This window comes from Trichomonas vaginalis, chromosome II (assembly GCF_026262505.1).
Source record: "Trichomonas vaginalis G3 chromosome II, whole genome shotgun sequence".
Classification (NCBI taxonomy): Eukaryota; Parabasalia; order Trichomonadida; family Trichomonadidae; genus Trichomonas; species Trichomonas vaginalis.
The window spans coordinates 23,053,877-23,070,705 of record NC_067204.1 but is presented as its reverse complement, the minus strand read 5'-3'; the positions used below and the strand labels follow the sequence as shown (position 1 = coordinate 23,070,705).

Genomic DNA, 16,829 nt, shown 5'->3' with positions numbered 1-16,829 from the left:
ATAGTAAAGAAACTGCAGAATTTCTTATTTCAAATGGTGCTAATATCAATAAAAAAAAATAAAAATGGAGAAACAGCACTTCATAAAACAGCATATTATAATAGTAAAGAACTTGCTGAATTTCTTATTTCACATGGTGCGATTATCAATGAAAAAGATAAAAAAGGAAGAACAGCACTTTATATTGCAGCATTTAATAATAGTAAAGAAACTGCAGAATTTCTTATTTCACATGGTGCAAATATCAATGAAAAAAATAATAATGGAGAAACCGCACTTGTAAACTGAAGAAAATATCAAAAAATTGGAATAATTACATCACAGAATATATATTGTTTTTAGTTACTCATTCGAATTCCTTTCAAATTCATCATAGATTCTGCTTTATTAATTTGGATCAAATAATTCTTTGGATTTGCGTAGGGGCCACACTAAATCTATACATAGGATCAAAATTTCATAAACTAGTTGATGTTAAAATGAATAGGGGAAAAAATTCACCTTTTTTAATGCACTTTTTCGATAAATTTTTCATTTTTATTTTGAATACTTCGCAAAATTTGAGTGGCAAATTAAGGGTGCCCTATAACGATAATGTAAACATCACAAAATTAACCTTATTAGAACTCGAATGAATGGATTATCCAGATTCTAGTTCTCAATATAATAGCCTTAAAAGTGCTTTTCTGAGGGTGGTCTATCGTCTATAGGGCACCCTTAAGGAATTTAATTTTAAATTTTCTAATGTCTGGCCTGGACTTACATCCAAGCAAATATTGTAAATTGAGAAGTATCTATAAATACTATATTGATTCATACAATGCATTGTATCAGCTAAAAACGAAAAAAGAAGACGAATTAAACAAGATTTACAAAATGATCAAAACAGAATTGATTGATTCAAAGAAACATCATCCCCAAATTATTATCAGAGATGTTTTAAATATCATTCCATATAATAATCGCTATACAAAGTCATATTTATATCTTGCCAAACTCATATCTGATGAATATCATGTCAAAGATGTCAAGAATGTTGAACTTGTTTCAAACTTTCTGTTTTATAAAGAATACGGAATTAAATTAGACAAGTTTGGTGATTTCGAAAAAATTAACTCAGAATATTTGGATATTCATAAAGAAGATACAATCTACGAAGCAATTATGGATAATGACATCATATCATTCATCTCATTTACAGAAAGAGATGGATTTGATAAAGATCAAAAACTTGAAAGCGATTTATATCCACACTCTAAGAAAGAATATTCATTACTTGAATTATGTTGTTATCATGGAGCAGTTGATTGTTTCAAGTTCTTAAGAACGAAATTTGACTCAAAAATAACTAAAAAATGTTTAGAATTTTCATTTTTAGGCAGAAATCAAGAGATCATGAGTGAATGTTTGAAATATCAAAAACCAAATAAATATTGCATGGAATATGCAATTATTTCACACAACATTGATTTTGTTACATTCTTAATGAATGAGTACAATATTATGATCCATTTAAATGATTGTGGAGAATATAAAAATCTTGAATCATTTTTAGTATTTTTCGATCAAACTAATAATTTTAACAAATGTTTTGCTTATTCTCCGATGTTTAATATTTCATCTCTTTGTGGATATTTCCTTTCCCTTGGTGCAAATATCAATGAAAAAAAAATAAATACGGACAAACTGCTCTTCATTATGCAGCAATTAATAATTTCAAAAAATTTGCCGGATATCTTATTTTCCATGGGGTAAATATCAATGAAAAAGATACATGTGGAAGAACTGCTGTTCATAGAGCAGTAGAAAATAATAGTAAAGAAACTCTTGAACTTCTTCTTTCGCATGGTGCAAATGTTGATGAAAAAGATAATAATCAAGACACCGCTCTTCATTATACAGCATATAAAAATAGTAAAGAAATAGCCAAAGTTCTTATTTCATATGGTGCATATATTTCTGAAAAAAATTATTACGGAGAGTCTGCTCTTCATATTGCAATAGTTAGAAACAATAAAGAAATAGTTGATGTTCTAATTTCACATTTTGCAAATATCAATGATAAAAATAATATGGGTAAATCTCCTCTTCATTATGCAGCAATTTATAATCGAAAAGAAATTGCCGAACTTCTTATTTCACATGGTGCATATATCAATCAAAAAGATTATTTTGGGAGAACCCCTATTCATGATGCAGTAGATAAAAATAGTAAAGAAATGGCCGAAGTTCTTCTTTCACATGGTGCAAATATCAATGAAAAAGATAATCATGGAGAAACTGCTCTAAATTTTGCAGCAGAAAAAATAGCACAGTAACTGTCGAATTTCTAATTTCACATAGCGCAACTTTGAAATGACTCTGAGATGAATAATGAAGTTTTGTTTGCTTTCTTATATTTTTTATATTTCTTATATTTTTTATATTTCTTATATTTTTTATATTTGGTTGTGTACATTTTATTACTAAAAAAAATGTTTGTTGCAACTTTATTGAAAATCTCTCAATCACGGATTGCTCCAACAGAGCCAGTTCCGGTCACTTACTATTCAATTATAAAACTACAAAATGCTAACACAGGTTTAATGCTTTCTTCAATTGAAGTGAGTTATCAAACCGGAAGTACTCAACAACTTGTTAGAGGAGTTAACAGAACTAAATACGGCAGAGCAGAGAATTACTGGACAGTTTTACCCGTTCAAAACTCAACGATTCACCAAGGAGAAATAGTTAAATGCGGAGACCGCCTTCGTTTAAGGCACACGGTTACAAACAAATATTTACATTCTCATGCAATCACAGCTCAACTTGAAAAAGGCTATGAAGTCAGTGCATTTGATGGAAGCGACACCGGAGACGTATGGCAAATGAAATGCAATCAGCAAAATGTCTTAGTAGGAGACAATGTTAAGCTTTTACATATAGATACGAATTATTACTTAAATGCAAATGCAACTGGAATGTACATACCAGAAATCATGGGTGAGCATGAAATATACGGATCTGAAACCGACGAAAATGCTTATTGGTTTGTCCGTTTTGGAGTTTTTGTTTCGAAATAAAATGTTTTTTATTATCTATTTCAAATTAATGATTATTTTGAGTATTTTGTAGAAGTTTTTCTAATATGATAAGTGTATTAAAAAAAAAAAAAAAAAAAAAGGTAGTGGGGCCTCCAGGCACTTCGTGCCCTCTAGCCCTGAAGATGTTTAGTATAAATGAAGTTTTTATTCGGAGGGCTTCCAGGCACTTCGTGCCCTCTAGCCCTGAAGATGTTTAGTATAAATGAAGTTTTTATTCGGAGGGCTTCCAGGAGCTTTTCACAAATTATATATGTTTTCATGTTTTGTCACTTTTCTGTCACTTTTCAGGAAAAAACATTTTTATTATTATATATAAATGAATTTTACAAAACCACCGTTACCCTTCTTTGGAAATAAGAGTAGATGTAAAGATATTCTATTGAGAGAACTTAAGAAACTACCGAATGGTCTAACATTTGTAGATTTGTTCGGTGGAAGTTTCTATATATCCCATTTGTGCCATACAATATTCCCAGACTCAAAGATTATATGCAATGACTTCGACAACTATATGAACCGTCTCAAACATATACCAGACACTAACAAAATATTGAAAGAGTTAAAAGAAAAGATACCTATAGGCAAGATGGAACGTATACCATTAGATAAGAAAAATATTGTGAGAGAGGTTTTGAAAAAAGCAGAATATATAGACTGGGATAGTATATCTGCTAGACTATTATATAGTGGTTCTATAAGAGTTCATGACATTGAAACACTTATGTCAAATGTTTTATATCTTAACTATACAAATGTTTTCAAAGAGGACATAGAAAAATATATTGAGGGTATAGAGTTTGTGAGATGTTATTGGACAGAGTTGTATGAAAAATATAAAGACAAGGAAAATGTTTTCTTTATAGTGGACCCGCCGTTCTATAACACATGGGATTTTCAATACCAAGTAGACTGGACTTTGAGAGACTCTTTAGAAACTTTAGACGTTTTACATAACTGTCCATGCTTTTACTTTACATCCGATAAAAGTGGTTTGGAAACCGTTATGAGATGGTTAGAGGACATACATGACTATGAGTTTAGATATGACAAGATAGAATATGAGAGAGGTCCTATAAACCGGAGAAAGTGTCATAACAAAGAAATTTTACTAGTAAGTAAATGTGGTTTGAAATAGGACTACTTGTTTTAGGTTTTTTCCATTGTGTCATTTATTTATTTGACGTGGCAGAAAGGTACAGAGAATATGAAGATGAACCAATGCCTGCAAATGTCCAGTATATGTACTCGTAAGAGATATTTTTATCTAATATTAAATGGACGCACAGAACTTAGCGAATGCACAGCAACCTGGACAACCAAACCCAGAGAATATTCCAAATGAAGTTAGAATACAAACTGCAATGGCAAACTATGGTCAAGTGCCAACAGATGTACAAACGCAAACTGCCATGTCAAATGACGCTGCGTTAGGTTTGCCACCATGGTATGCAAATATGAGATGGAAAGAGTTTTATACAAACCCCGAAGTGGGATATAAACAACTTTATGCAGATGACGCGAACACAGGAGTTGACCCAGAATATGTTTTCTACCAGAGGAGAAACAGAATGTATGAGCTCCAGTTAAAGAATGCTATGGAACTCAACAGGAAACGTAAGAGACTAGGCGGACATTAGATTTTTACATATAGTAAAATGGGTTTCTTCAGTAGTATTGGAAACTTCTTTCGAAATGTTGGAAGAGGTATATGGAATGGAATAAAAACCGTCGGAAAAGGAATTTGGAACGGTGTCAAAAATATTGGTAAAAGAGTAGGTCAGTTCGTTGGTATTATACCTAAAGACCCTGAACCAGAAGAACAAGCTCCTGTTATACAACAGCCTGAACCTGCACCACAGTCTAGTTGGCAACCAAATCCAACACCTCAACCGTATTAAAAAATTATATTTTTACCGTTCGATAGTAGTTGTATATGAAACTAAGTTCTAAGTAAAACGCATGGTATAATGGAATTATTCTCTTTCTTCCATCTGTAGTAAACCATACTTGAAAGTCTGAAATACTTCCACTTGGTGGTTCATATAGCTTTGTAGGTTTTTCGTAAAAGTCATTTGCCAAGCATAAGAAAGAGTTTTGCGCACCAGAAAATGAAGCATGAACGATAATAGCATCTGAGTCGAAAACATTTTCATATGTTCCATTAGGGTTTTCGACTTCATAAAAGTCCGGGTGTACTGGATATTCTGCAGGCTGATTTAACATCCTCATAAATCTATACCATGCCAAGTTGTTATGTTTTGTAGAAATATAAACGTTTTCTCCAAGGTCTTCTATTCTATTGATTTTAACAGTTGCATTTTTCCTGTCATAAATAATATCGAGATGGTACTCTCCTTCGTCAATGTTATACTGGTTTGCATATTCGATATAGATGTCGTTTATTTTTCTTGAAAAGCTTGAAGAGTTGTTTCTAAATTTACAAGCAAACTAACTTGTAAAAGTTTTCCCTGTTCAAATTTCTCATACATACGTTTTCTTTGTTATAGTATCGAACTTCAAAACCGACCGTAAATGGGAAACCATGTATGGCTTCTGAAATGAACTTCATTCTACGAAAGCCAATAGCTTTTGTGACAGATGGGTCTCTTAACCATCTAACGGGTAGTCAAAACGATAGCCTTCATGCTTACGGTCTCTGTCTCAAACTTTTGACCGACATTAGTAAAAAGTTCATCTAATGGTTTAGTTGTAGCAACTCTAGAATTTTCTTTTTCTATTGAAAGCATATTTTATCTAGAATAAAATGTCAAATGAAACAGCGTCTATGAGAGAAATACAACACAACCGACAACTCATTATGCAAGCTCTAAATATAAGAACACAACAAACTTTTCAAACTATTCTAAGATATCTGAGTCATTGAAAGAAGGAAACTTAAAACTGAACATTAAACCCAATGACAGATGAGTTTTCTGTTTCAAGACAATAAGAACCATAACTGTCTGTATAAATCCAACAAAAGGAACTTTAAACGAGAACCTATAAGAACTTCTTTTGAAAGCAGATGTTGGCAACAAAGCTGACAAAGAAATATGTAGACGATGCAATAGCAAAAGAAGAAGAAAGAGCTAACAAAGCTTATGCAACAAAAAAACATACTCATCCTGAACTAGCAGACCAAAACATATGTTGACAATAAAATGTCAAGTGAAGTGACAAGAGCTGAAAACGAATATTCTAAAAAGACTCATACACATACCATTGCAAATATTACAAACTTACAAGAAACCTTAAAACAGGAAAAGTGCCGTTGGACATACACATTCTATATCTGAAATAACAGACTTAAACGTTAGCCTTGAAAAGAAAGCAGATAAGGAATGGGTGGCTAGTGTGTTAGTGAAGAAGGCGGATAAGGAATATGTGGATGAAAAAGATAACAAAATGAAAGAAAGGGTTGACTGGTACCATGAATGGACATCGAAGATTTTAAAAACTAAAGCCGATACAGGATGGGTTTCAGGATGTTTAGACCTTAAAGCAGATAAAACTTATGTTAACGATGAGTTAGAGAAGAAAGCAGATAAGACTCATACACATACAAGTTTTACAACTGTTGCTATAGAAAGTATTGAAGGAACGGTTGAAGAAACTGGTGGGGATGTATTATATTGGAAACCTCCTAACTTTCCACAAGGTTTAACATCGGATGACGACATAACGACGATGAGAAACATTAGATGTAAAGATGTTTATGTCATGAAGGATGAACATAATATTAAATTCACTGCTCAAGATTTATATGACAAGAAAGCAGACAAAACAGAGCTTCAAACATTAAAGACAGAAATACTTCAAACATTATATCCTATAGGCTCTATTTATACTCAATGAACTCTACCAGACCAGAAGTAGTACTTGGTTTTGGAACTTGGACTCAAATAGTCGACAGGTTTTTATGTTTGCAACTCTTCAAAGGAAACAGGTGGAAGTAAAACGATTCAGGTGCAAATTTACCTGCGCACAGTCACTACGTAAGTTTAACTACATCTCTCGAGAAGGTGGGCATAGGCATAAATATTGGGATTGGACAGGAATGACAAAAGGTAAAGGATATGATGTTAAAGACAACGTTCAGTTTGGCTATAAATGTTACTTGGATAACACTGAGGTAGGAGGAGACCATACACATTTCGTTTCAGGGTATACGCAAACAACGGGACAAAGTAAAGACTACATGCCACCTTACATGACAGTTTACGCATGGTATAGAAATGCTTAGTCGTCATTTTCAACTTCTTTAGCATATTCGTCAGGAGTTGTCTTATATTTGTTAGGAACTGTCTTTGAAAGTATACCACCTTGAACTTTGACAAGTTTGAAACGAGGTCTGACAATAGTAGTTTTATCTTCTGCTTGCAGTGTGTACATTTTGCCATGTTTGCCTAAAACTTCATAATATTCTCTTGTATACTTTCTTCTATTTTTACGAACACGAATGTGAGTACCTGTCGGGTTCCCATTGTTGTCATAGTCAATAGTATTTTCATATGGGTCGCGTTTAGGTATTTCTATTTTTACTTTGTCACCTTTCTGAAGTTTGAAGCCCGGCATTCTTTCTTGTTTGTCTCTTTTGACTAAATTATTAAATATATAGTCTTTCTCTAAGTCAGGGTTGTTTTTCATTTCTTCGGGGAGTGGTTTCCCAAACCTTTTTGTTTACGGCTATTGTAAATATTTAAAACTTGTCTCATCTTTGCCATGGAGAAGTGTCTATATTTGTCGTCATATGACATTTCATTTGCTTCACCACCTTGTGGTTGGTTTAAGTCTCTTAACATTTTTATACAACCGTCAATGACACCAAGAGCAGAATGGTTTTGGTCGACAATGAAATATTGGTTTACATTTTTTGAACGCAGATAGTTTTTAATATCGTCTGATTTGAAAGAACTTTCACAGTCAGATGTCAGTTTGTTGGATGGTATTTGTCAACGAATATTGTCAAAGCAGTTTTCACATCTAAAATATTTTTGGACCATAATGGTATGGCTTCAACAGTATCTTTGTGTTTTGACCGACAAATATTAGCCAGTATGGTGGGTCCATCTGTTCTAACTCTCGAATGTTTTCCAAGATATCCATAAACCAAGCATTTGGTGTTGAACTAAAGATTTTTACCATGAGTGCTTTCTTTGTCGTTAGAAACATAGGGGTCCTTGTTTGGATTCGTCATTTTTTAACCCATAAGAAATGGGTTTATTTGGCGCGTTAGCAGGAGTTGCATCCAGATTTTTACCCGCAGTGGAACAATAGCCAGAGTGTATTTGGAGTTGAAGGAAGATTTTGAGTACATTAGGTATACTGAAAGAGAAAGCACAACCTATTATACAAACTGTACAGAAAGGTTGGGAGGTAGCACGAGATGCAACAAATCTTATTCCAAATCCTGAAACAAGAGGAAAAGTTACAGGATGGATGGACAATGTAGGAAGACAAGCAGGAAACTATTATACAAAGCAAATGACTACTATAAACAAGCAGGACACTATATGGACCAAGGTGAAAAGATTCTTTAACAGAGATATAACCATGCACAACAGTGGGTAAACAATAACCAACCGCAACCGCCTCAAACTTGGGGAATGTAAAGTTTTTTACTGAGATGAAATGAACAATACAGCATTGAACAAATGGGTTCAAGATGGATTTGTCGACTTCAAGCAGTTACACAACGTGTTTGTCAAGTTCTTCCTATACCTCAGGAAGTTTTAGACCGACTTAAAAAACAACAACAACCAGTTGAAAACAAACCAAACTAAAATTTTTTACTGAGATGAAATGACCGAAGAAGTTGAAACGGTAGATTTGACCACAAACAAAAAGTTCAGAACCATTGTCAAAACCGTCAAAGAACTTACACGATGAAGAGAAAAATTCAATAATAGAAAGTGCCAGGTCTGGAAATACAAACCCTAACTACAAAGTCACTTTTCATAAAAATGGAACGGCTAGTATCTCAAAAAAGAAACAGACTACCTCACAAATAAAATATTGAAGTCTGAAGGAGCTTTCGAGACAACAGATGGAAAAGTTTACTTCACTGACAACAGTTTCATTATAGAACATCTCATTGACTTAGAGTCGAAATATTCTAAACTTTACAACAAACACAAAAAGTTGAAAGGAAAACAAAAACAAATGGCATATGATATTTATGAAGATGTTGAGACACAAAACTGTTCCTGCAGGTGAGGTAAAGTCAAAGGAACCGAAAAGTGACGAAAAAACAGATAGAAGAAGAGAAACCAAAACTGAAGATAAACCAAAACCAAAGTTTAGTTTGGAAACTAAACCAAGTCAACTTCATTAGCTGGTATGGGTTGGCGTCAAAGACTTATGGCAGCAGGCGGTTATGTAAAGTAAAGAAAAAATATTTTTTATTTTTATAAAAATGCCCCATATAGAATGGATAGAAAGTCTGCTAGAATAAAAGCAGAGTCTAAAATATGGTTGGAGAGTTTGAAGAATTTTAAATATAGGAAGGGAAGACCCATAAAAGTCTATGAAAATTGTCTGGTCTTCGCTACGAAATGGATTGGAAACAGCACGTGCCAATTATCCAAACAGACTAGGAGGTAGAAAGAAGAACGTCTTATGGACATGCTTCGATGTTAGTGAACTCAAGTTGAAGGACACGACGGCTTTGCCAGATTCTACTGGAAACATGACGAACAATTGCATCCTTTAGAAGGAAAAAAGGAAAAGGTGAAGACACACATGCTCCCATGGAAAGAACAAGAATATGCATATGAGAAGTACCGTGAAGTTAGAAGCCAAATACATCTGGTCGAACCTTTACAGTAAACTTTGACGAAGGAAAGAACAAAGAAGGGCTTCATGGGTGTACTTGCGCCATACAAGACGGATAGAAAGGATCCAATCTCAGATTGCATCCAGCATTTGGTATGAGTCACTTTCTATGCACATGCAATGTCACAACACCCACAACTTCTGAGGCTTCAAGACTACAAAGAGAGAAAAAAAATGGTTGAACTCCGACTCCGACATTTGAATGCAATTGAAGGAAATTGCAAGTGTCAAGTTCGAATGTAACCAACCCTAACCTCAAGCAGTCAGACAAACATGCTGATACTTCCCGTTTCAGAAATAAGTCTGACATTGACTTGACAAAGGTATGAATTTACAATTCAATTGAAACAATTGTCAATGAACCTTGTTAATTCTTACCATGTCTCAGGAACTCTGGTCTTGTTAAACAGATGAGAAAATGAAGTATCTTGAGTCATGTGTGAAGACAAGTACATTCTCAGAGGTCAATTGGCAAAATGCACGTTGGCAAATGTCAATATCCGAGTCAACATACCCTACAGCTAAAGGTTCTTCACATGAGACTATGTTGTTGACAAAGACTTACCATGGTTGAAGATTGTACTTGTCCACAACCACTTCATGTTGAACGAAAGTCTTAACAAAACCCATTGTTCGGAAAAAGCAAGTGCAACATTGTCAGAGCTGTAAACATTCTTTTCGAGAAAGGTTTGTTGGAACCAATTCCAGATGACAAGCTGACAGAAACTTTTGTACCAAAAAGACGAAACAAACTTTTACTGTTAGCAAACCAAAAGTTGTTCCAGACAAAGTTCTAGTACAAAAGAAGTACATCAATTCACAAGGAGTTGGATTGTTCGGACACAACCTGAACCAGAAGAACTTCCAATGAGGTTGCAAGAACTTCAAGATGCATATATACACAACTTCCATTGAGACATCCATTGACGTCAAATTGTATTGGAGAGCAATCTGAGTTAGGTCAGAAGTTTTATATGAAACAGGTTGCTTCGACGATGTTTATGAATAACAGGAAAGTTTCTCAGAGATAAGAGACTCACTTGAATTTCCACAAACTGGACCAATTGGTTGCGACAAGTTCGACTCAAGACGAAAAAGATATACTAATGTCGACCTTAACGCTGCATACATGTGAGGTTGTCAATATATTCCCGACTGGAATTCCAAACGAAGATGGTGAGTTCGGGAAGGAAACAATATACAGTGGAAAAGTCATACAACAACTGTATGATATTAGGAAAGCTTCAAACCCCAAACTTGGTCATGACACTCAAATTGCTTATGAATTCGACATGGGGATATTCCATTAAGAAACCTCAAGAAGAATGAAGAGTAAACATTAGAGAAGGTCGACAACTTTGTTGAAAGGTTTCTCCTTTTGTTTTGAAGTACGAATTCACTCAAGGTCAAAGTGGCTTAGTAACCACATTAAAATCTAATTGTCGAACATATTGGTCTTACGCTCAGTTCCAAACGCAGTCCTTGACAACTAACAAATCTTCTCCGAAGTCAAATCCAAAGTGAAGGTTTACTATGAGAACATTGGACGCACTCATGTACGAACGAAGAAGGTACAACAAACTCATTGAAATGGGTATGGTGGTGAAAAAAGATGGTCGATTTCAAAATTGGACAAAATTTTCACCGAAGTTCAATGTCCTCTCCAAGCGTAAATATTGGGGCATACTTGAAGACGCACAGAAATAAAAATTGCAATGAAATAAAAAGATTTTTATATTCCTTCCGACTAATTTCCGTTTAATTTCATGGTCGCCCTCGGAGTCTTTTGAATCGGACAGGTCGAGTTACACATTCTTGGTCTCAAACTCATATATAACCTGTTTGTCTGTATTTTCGTCGACTATGGCACGAGACAACGAACATTGACCAAACGGACAAAAAGTGTCATTTCGGATGGTCAAGCAGCCAATCGCATTCGAGCCACTTCGAAGAAGCCATACTTCCAAGGGAGAGGATGTCTGGTGCAAGGCAGAGGTCATGAAACTCTACGAAGCAGTACATCTCAATGCCTGGGAGGACAAATCGTCCTTGGATTGGCAATTCTCAACTCCTCTGGGCACGACCTCGCTCGCAAGCTGGGATAAACGAAAAGCCAATTCAAAGTCGGGAACTAATTTTGCAAAATTACCCTTAATTTAACATACTTATCCAAATATAAACACACTAAATTTACTTGGGGTTTCCCCCTAAAATAAATTTTTTTTAACTCTTAGAACCACTCGAGGTTTGCCTACGGTTTGTTGAAGCTTGTCACCGTAATGTGTCTGAACCCTCGCCTTCTTGTCATGGATTTGGAACCTCATTGCATACGAAGCCTTCCGCCATGAAATTGACCGTAATTCCAAAGGTTATAGGTTCAAGTGTCCCAGAGTTTGTTGAGGACTTGGGGTAAGAACCTTGCGCTGTCCCTTGTTTGCGGATTTTGTATGGGATGGGTTGGGAAATTTCGTAGCGTTCATCGCAACAAGGGTTGCCCATAACTTCCTTTTTTCTTCGTGTTTCTCTTTCTTTCTCTTCCTTCTTCTTCCTCTTCTTTGATAATACCTTCGGCAATTCTGTGGTTCACGAAAGTAAGTGTTGCAATGTTTCTGTCCTTTCCGAGTACCTCCAGATGTGTCCATCTCTTCGAGAAACGGTAGATGAGTCTGCAAGGTTTTGGTTCTCTATGTGTATGTGGCGCAAGCTTTTCCGCAAATCGTTCAGGCTTTCCTTATTGGAAGCTTGGTCGGAGGACTTCCGACTTTGAGATTGTTATCTCTTCCATAAGACTACTTTGAGAGTCTAATGGTGTTTGACAGTAATGAGCGTCAATTGGGCAATTGAATTGAAACTGGGCGACTTGTCTGGCAACCTTGAAAGGAAACATCTGCCATTGGTTTGGCTTCGGTGCTTGTTCGACAATCGGAAAAATGAAGTTGGTTGAGATGACGGTTTTACTTCAAAAAGCTCTGTTATGACGGTTAAGTCATACAACAAGTTTAAAAAATACTTGTTCTTCTTCTGAACGTTTGTTGTCTCTTCGACTAAAAAGTTTGGAACATGAGAACCAAAAACGTTTTTTGAGATTGTGGAAGAGTTTTCAGGGCAAACGTTCAATATTCCGGATATGTTGGAGCAGTTCGAAACAATCTGAGCTGACTTTCGACAAAATTGGGACCAAATGTCACAAATTCATCTTTGGTCGGACCTGCTGAAGTAAGTCCTTACTATTGTAAGTAGCTCTGGTAAAGTCTCTCATTTTCTGCTAACTTTTGCAGTATATGCTTTTCGTAAGTTTAGAAGTTTTTAATTTTAATTGTCTTTTCCACTCTTGACATCGTAAAACGTAACTACCATGAGGTAAAGAGTAGCTTTGGTAGCTTTAAGGTGGAGCTATCTGTTTCCATGACTCCTGCAATTTTGGTTGCAATTGTTATTGAAGCTCCTTCAAGTTTCGCCGTCTATGTCGGTTTCTCAACGATCTTCACCATGGTTGAAACTCTTTCATCGGTCCATTGAGATTGGTGGGGGGACGAATTTAACTTGCTTCATTCAAAATGATAAAAATGTTTTTACTCAAGCGCGCCATGTATATGCTATTAAGAAACTTACCAGAAGGCTTCTTCTTCACATGCGTAAAAAACATAAAAAAGTGAAGTTAAAAACTGAAGATCTTTCTGAATGGCTGGAAGAAACTGGTTGAATGTCGCCTTCCACAGGGTTATGTAGAACGGTCTGACCCGAGAAGTGAAGAAGAGACTGAATTGCCATTTCATATGGGGTAAAGGGGTTCTCCTTGTTTGTATTTTTATCCAAGGACGGTTGTTTAGGTCGACTTAACAAGAGTTTCTCTTTTGGCGTCCTTTATGCCATCGTAGGCTGTCCCGTCTGGTATTTGAAATGGAATTCCAGTTCGATAGTCTCTGAGCTGAGTGTAGACCTTCCAAAATACTGTGAACTTTGACGCTTGGGTTCAATGACTGCGCAAAGTAGTCTTTTACGCGTCGTTATTTCAATTAGGTAAATTGCCTCCGGTAAATCTCTGGCAATTCCAAGTTCTTCCATCCGAACAGGAAAATGTTTCCACAACTGGAAAAAATTTTCCGGAAAAAGGAAAAATTTTTCCCGACGACAGGAAAGAACTCTTTCCGTTGTCGTCGCGTAACAATTCAATTGAAAAATTGAAATTTTTTGGTCGAAAATTCAGAAAAGTTTTTCCTTCCGACAGAAAAGTTTTTCCTTCCGAAAGAAAAAGTTTTTCGCTTGCCGACAGAAAAAGTTTATTTACTCCGACAGAAAAAGTTCTTGCCTTCCGACAGGACACAAACGGATGCACTGACCCGTTCCTCTTCTGAATGCCTTCCATAAGCAGAAGTACCGAAACGCTGCAGAAACTTAAAGCAACCACCCCTGCCCTCAGTTCAGCAAGTAACCCTTTTCCCCACAAATTACTACCAAATTCCACCTTCAATGTTATTACCTCCACCACAAGGCTTTCCGAACTACCCTCCTCCCTCAGCCTATGCCTTACTTCCCCAACCCTTGGTTGTTCCAGCAAGCTCCACCCCAAGCAATTCCAATCTCAATCCAAATCGAGAGAGACCGAGAGTTCGAGAGAAGGTCTTGAACCGCCTTACGAAGATTATGCCACACAGCCCCTTATGGAAGACGACAGCTTTCAGTTCTCTCCCTCAAAATCGACTGATATTCGACTCGTACCACCAGATTTCGGCAAAGACAGAGACGACTACACTCAAGCAGTCTGAGAGACTCTTCATCCTACAAATCATTAACAATTGGGTATCTCTCAAGAACATGCGAATTACGAAGGTCAACACCAGCTGAGACGCAGCAAACAAACTACCACAAGAGCCGTCCCAACTGGTCAAGACAAGATGGATAGCGACTTCAATTTGCAGCTTGCCCATACAAGTAAAAAATAAACAATAACGAGTTTAAACTTTATTCTTTCTTTTCTGAGTTTTTTAGAGCTGGTTCTCTTCGTAGAACTTTCGTAAACTCTTCCATGTCATGTAATTGCAGAATTTTGTACGCAATTGCAGGTTCGTTGTTTGAACCTTAATGTTGCTAACGCTCCATCCTCTCAGGAAGTAACTCTAACATCTTGACAAAGTTTTCGGTGACTCGGAGCTATTAAAAATGTCACTTTTTAAAAACGTTAAGTTTTAGTCTTTATTTAACCCTTTGTTTACCCTTTGTTTGTCAAGGTAGTATTGGAGTGCAATTCTCACACACCCACCACTCTCAAATTCTCTGTGTCGGAGTTCTTCAGCATTTTCAAGGTTACTGGAAGAACTCAAAGAAGTTGTCAAGAACATATGCCATCTCTGCTCTGAAGGTTCGGATTTGGAAAGTGTTGCACCACCTTCGAGTCCTCTGACATGAAAAAATGCCCCAAATTTCATTATATAACGTTATTCTTTGACGAATGAACTTTTGCCTTCGTCAAAAAAAATCCTGAAATCAATCCTTTAATACAAATAAAAAAATAACGTTAGTTTTTTTAAAAAATATTTTTTATCTTTAAAGAAACAGAAAGACAAACACTGATTTGAAACAGTTAAAAAGATAGAACAATGACACCAAAAATGGTTAGAATTGGTGATTATAACGTAAGAACTCAAGAAATACAAACAAATATCTTTTGTCAGAACATTATATCTCCATCCGGAAAGAAAACATGCGCATTGGTTGAAATTGCTTTCAACTCAGAAAATTTGACAAGAAATGCCTGAAGCTATATATCGTCAGATTTAACTGAACTACAGCATATGTATAGAACCAAAGCTTATATCAAAGTTGTTATGGTTAGACCAGTTGTTGGATAATAACTCATAACATATGGTTCATTCGATACGGAACCGTGCAGTGAAGGCTTACTTTACATCGTTCAGAAAACCGAAGGACTTAATACAAAGAGATAAATAAGATAGGAAGACATATAATATAACTCAAAGATAGAATACAGTCAATAGAGTCAAGGTGCTGTTCGTTAACGATATGGAGCTCTGAAACAGAACTGCTTGAAAAGTTTGGAAAATTGTATGGTGCTCCCATAAAAGGTAAAGACAACGTTTGAAGTAGATGAGATAGATAGTGCATATAAAATTTGACGAAGTTGCGAAAATACATGTAATAAGCGTTAATTTTTGGTCTTGACTTTTTAAACAATTTGAACTTTGTTCGCGTAGATATAATTCTGAAAGATATGAGGTCTTATGACTTTGTCACTCTCCATAGTTCAATGTCTGTCAAACTTACCTGCCATGGAGCCTCTTAATAAGTTCCATGAAATCGCTTCGGACACCGGGGAAAAGTACAATGCAAGTAAGTATTCTCTTTCATCTACTTTAAACTCTTTGCTGTCCTGTACACAAATGACAACTGAGATGTTAAAAATGTGTTTGAGCTCTTATAATCGACAATATCTTGTTCTCTGTCTTTAACAAAGGATGAGATGCAAAGTCGTCTAAAAAAGAAGGACATCTATGAGGGTAATCTTCCAACGTAAGATTGCAATTTCTTCGAAAGTATCTATCTCTTTCTGTGTTCTGAAGTGTTTCTTCCTAATATTCTCGCATTTCCTCATTTGGGTCTTTAAACTTAGAATTATATACTCATTATAGCATTGGTACTTCAAAACTCTTTCTTTTGGTAAATTCTTTTCCAATCAACAACCTCAGTAGTCTTTAACATACTAACATTAACTTCTTTATAGATATCTTTTGAACGAATGACGTTTGGCAAATTGACCAAGAGAGGGGACAAATACTACTAACTCATAGAATGGGTTCTTCTCATCTAGTTCTTGTTGTTGTGCAGCCATTTTAAGATAGTGAAGTCTTACCCGACCCAGGTGGTGCAATTAGACCTGTTATACATTCTGAGCAA

The 16,829-nt window shown here is 35.7% G+C and overlaps 6 protein-coding genes and 1 pseudogene across 7 annotated transcripts, besides 2 other annotated features; 6 read left to right on the top strand and 1 right to left on the bottom strand.

The window, feature by feature from the left end:
- Positions 1 to 33: 33 nt before the first annotated feature.
- TVAGG3_0594460 (cyclin-dependent kinase inhibitor 2C-related family) lies at positions 34 to 288 on the top strand (the record flags this gene model as incomplete). The annotated part of the gene is made up of 1 exon (XM_001312924.1): positions 34 to 288. One exon carries the CDS (start codon positions 34 to 36, stop codon positions 286 to 288), a length of 255 nt encoding a protein of 84 aa, XP_001312925.1.
- Positions 289 to 577: 289 nt separating this feature from the next.
- Positions 578 to 717: a mobile genetic element.
- A 27-nt stretch (positions 718 to 744) lies between these two features.
- On the top strand, positions 745 to 1,755 carry TVAGG3_0594440 (protein of unknown function (DUF3447); the record flags this gene model as incomplete). The annotated part of the gene is made up of 1 exon (XM_001312923.1): positions 745 to 1,755. One exon carries the CDS (start codon positions 745 to 747, stop codon positions 1,753 to 1,755), a length of 1,011 nt encoding a protein of 336 aa, XP_001312924.1.
- Positions 1,756 to 2,072: 317 nt separating this feature from the next.
- TVAGG3_0594430 (Ankyrin repeat family) lies at positions 2,073 to 2,318 on the top strand (the record flags this gene model as incomplete). Its single annotated transcript, XM_001312922.1, has 1 exon — positions 2,073 to 2,318. One exon carries the CDS (start codon positions 2,073 to 2,075, stop codon positions 2,316 to 2,318), a length of 246 nt encoding a protein of 81 aa, XP_001312923.1.
- A 142-nt stretch (positions 2,319 to 2,460) lies between these two features.
- On the top strand, positions 2,461 to 3,348 carry TVAGG3_0594420 (dolichyl-phosphate-mannose-protein mannosyltransferase protein; the record flags this gene model as incomplete). Its single annotated transcript, XM_001312921.1, has 1 exon — positions 2,475 to 3,062. The coding sequence occupies one exon, from the start codon at positions 2,475 to 2,477 to the stop codon at positions 3,060 to 3,062; it is 588 nt and encodes a 195-aa protein (XP_001312922.1).
- A 1,009-nt stretch (positions 3,349 to 4,357) lies between these two features.
- Positions 4,358 to 4,720, top strand: TVAGG3_0594410 (uncharacterized protein; the record flags this gene model as incomplete). The annotated part of the gene is made up of 1 exon (XM_051239592.1): positions 4,358 to 4,720. One exon carries the CDS (start codon positions 4,358 to 4,360, stop codon positions 4,718 to 4,720), a length of 363 nt encoding a protein of 120 aa, XP_051097416.1.
- Positions 4,721 to 4,738: 18 nt separating this feature from the next.
- On the top strand, positions 4,739 to 4,981 carry TVAGG3_0594400 (serine threonine-protein phosphatase family; the record flags this gene model as incomplete). The annotated part of the gene is made up of 1 exon (XM_001312920.1): positions 4,739 to 4,981. One exon carries the CDS (start codon positions 4,739 to 4,741, stop codon positions 4,979 to 4,981), a length of 243 nt encoding a protein of 80 aa, XP_001312921.1.
- Positions 4,982 to 4,985: 4 nt separating this feature from the next.
- TVAGG3_0594390 lies at positions 4,986 to 5,830 on the bottom strand (annotated as a pseudogene). Its single transcript has one exon. A coding segment is annotated over exon 1 (845 nt).
- A 529-nt stretch (positions 5,831 to 6,359) lies between these two features.
- Positions 6,360 to 16,829: part of a mobile genetic element that runs on past the window's edge.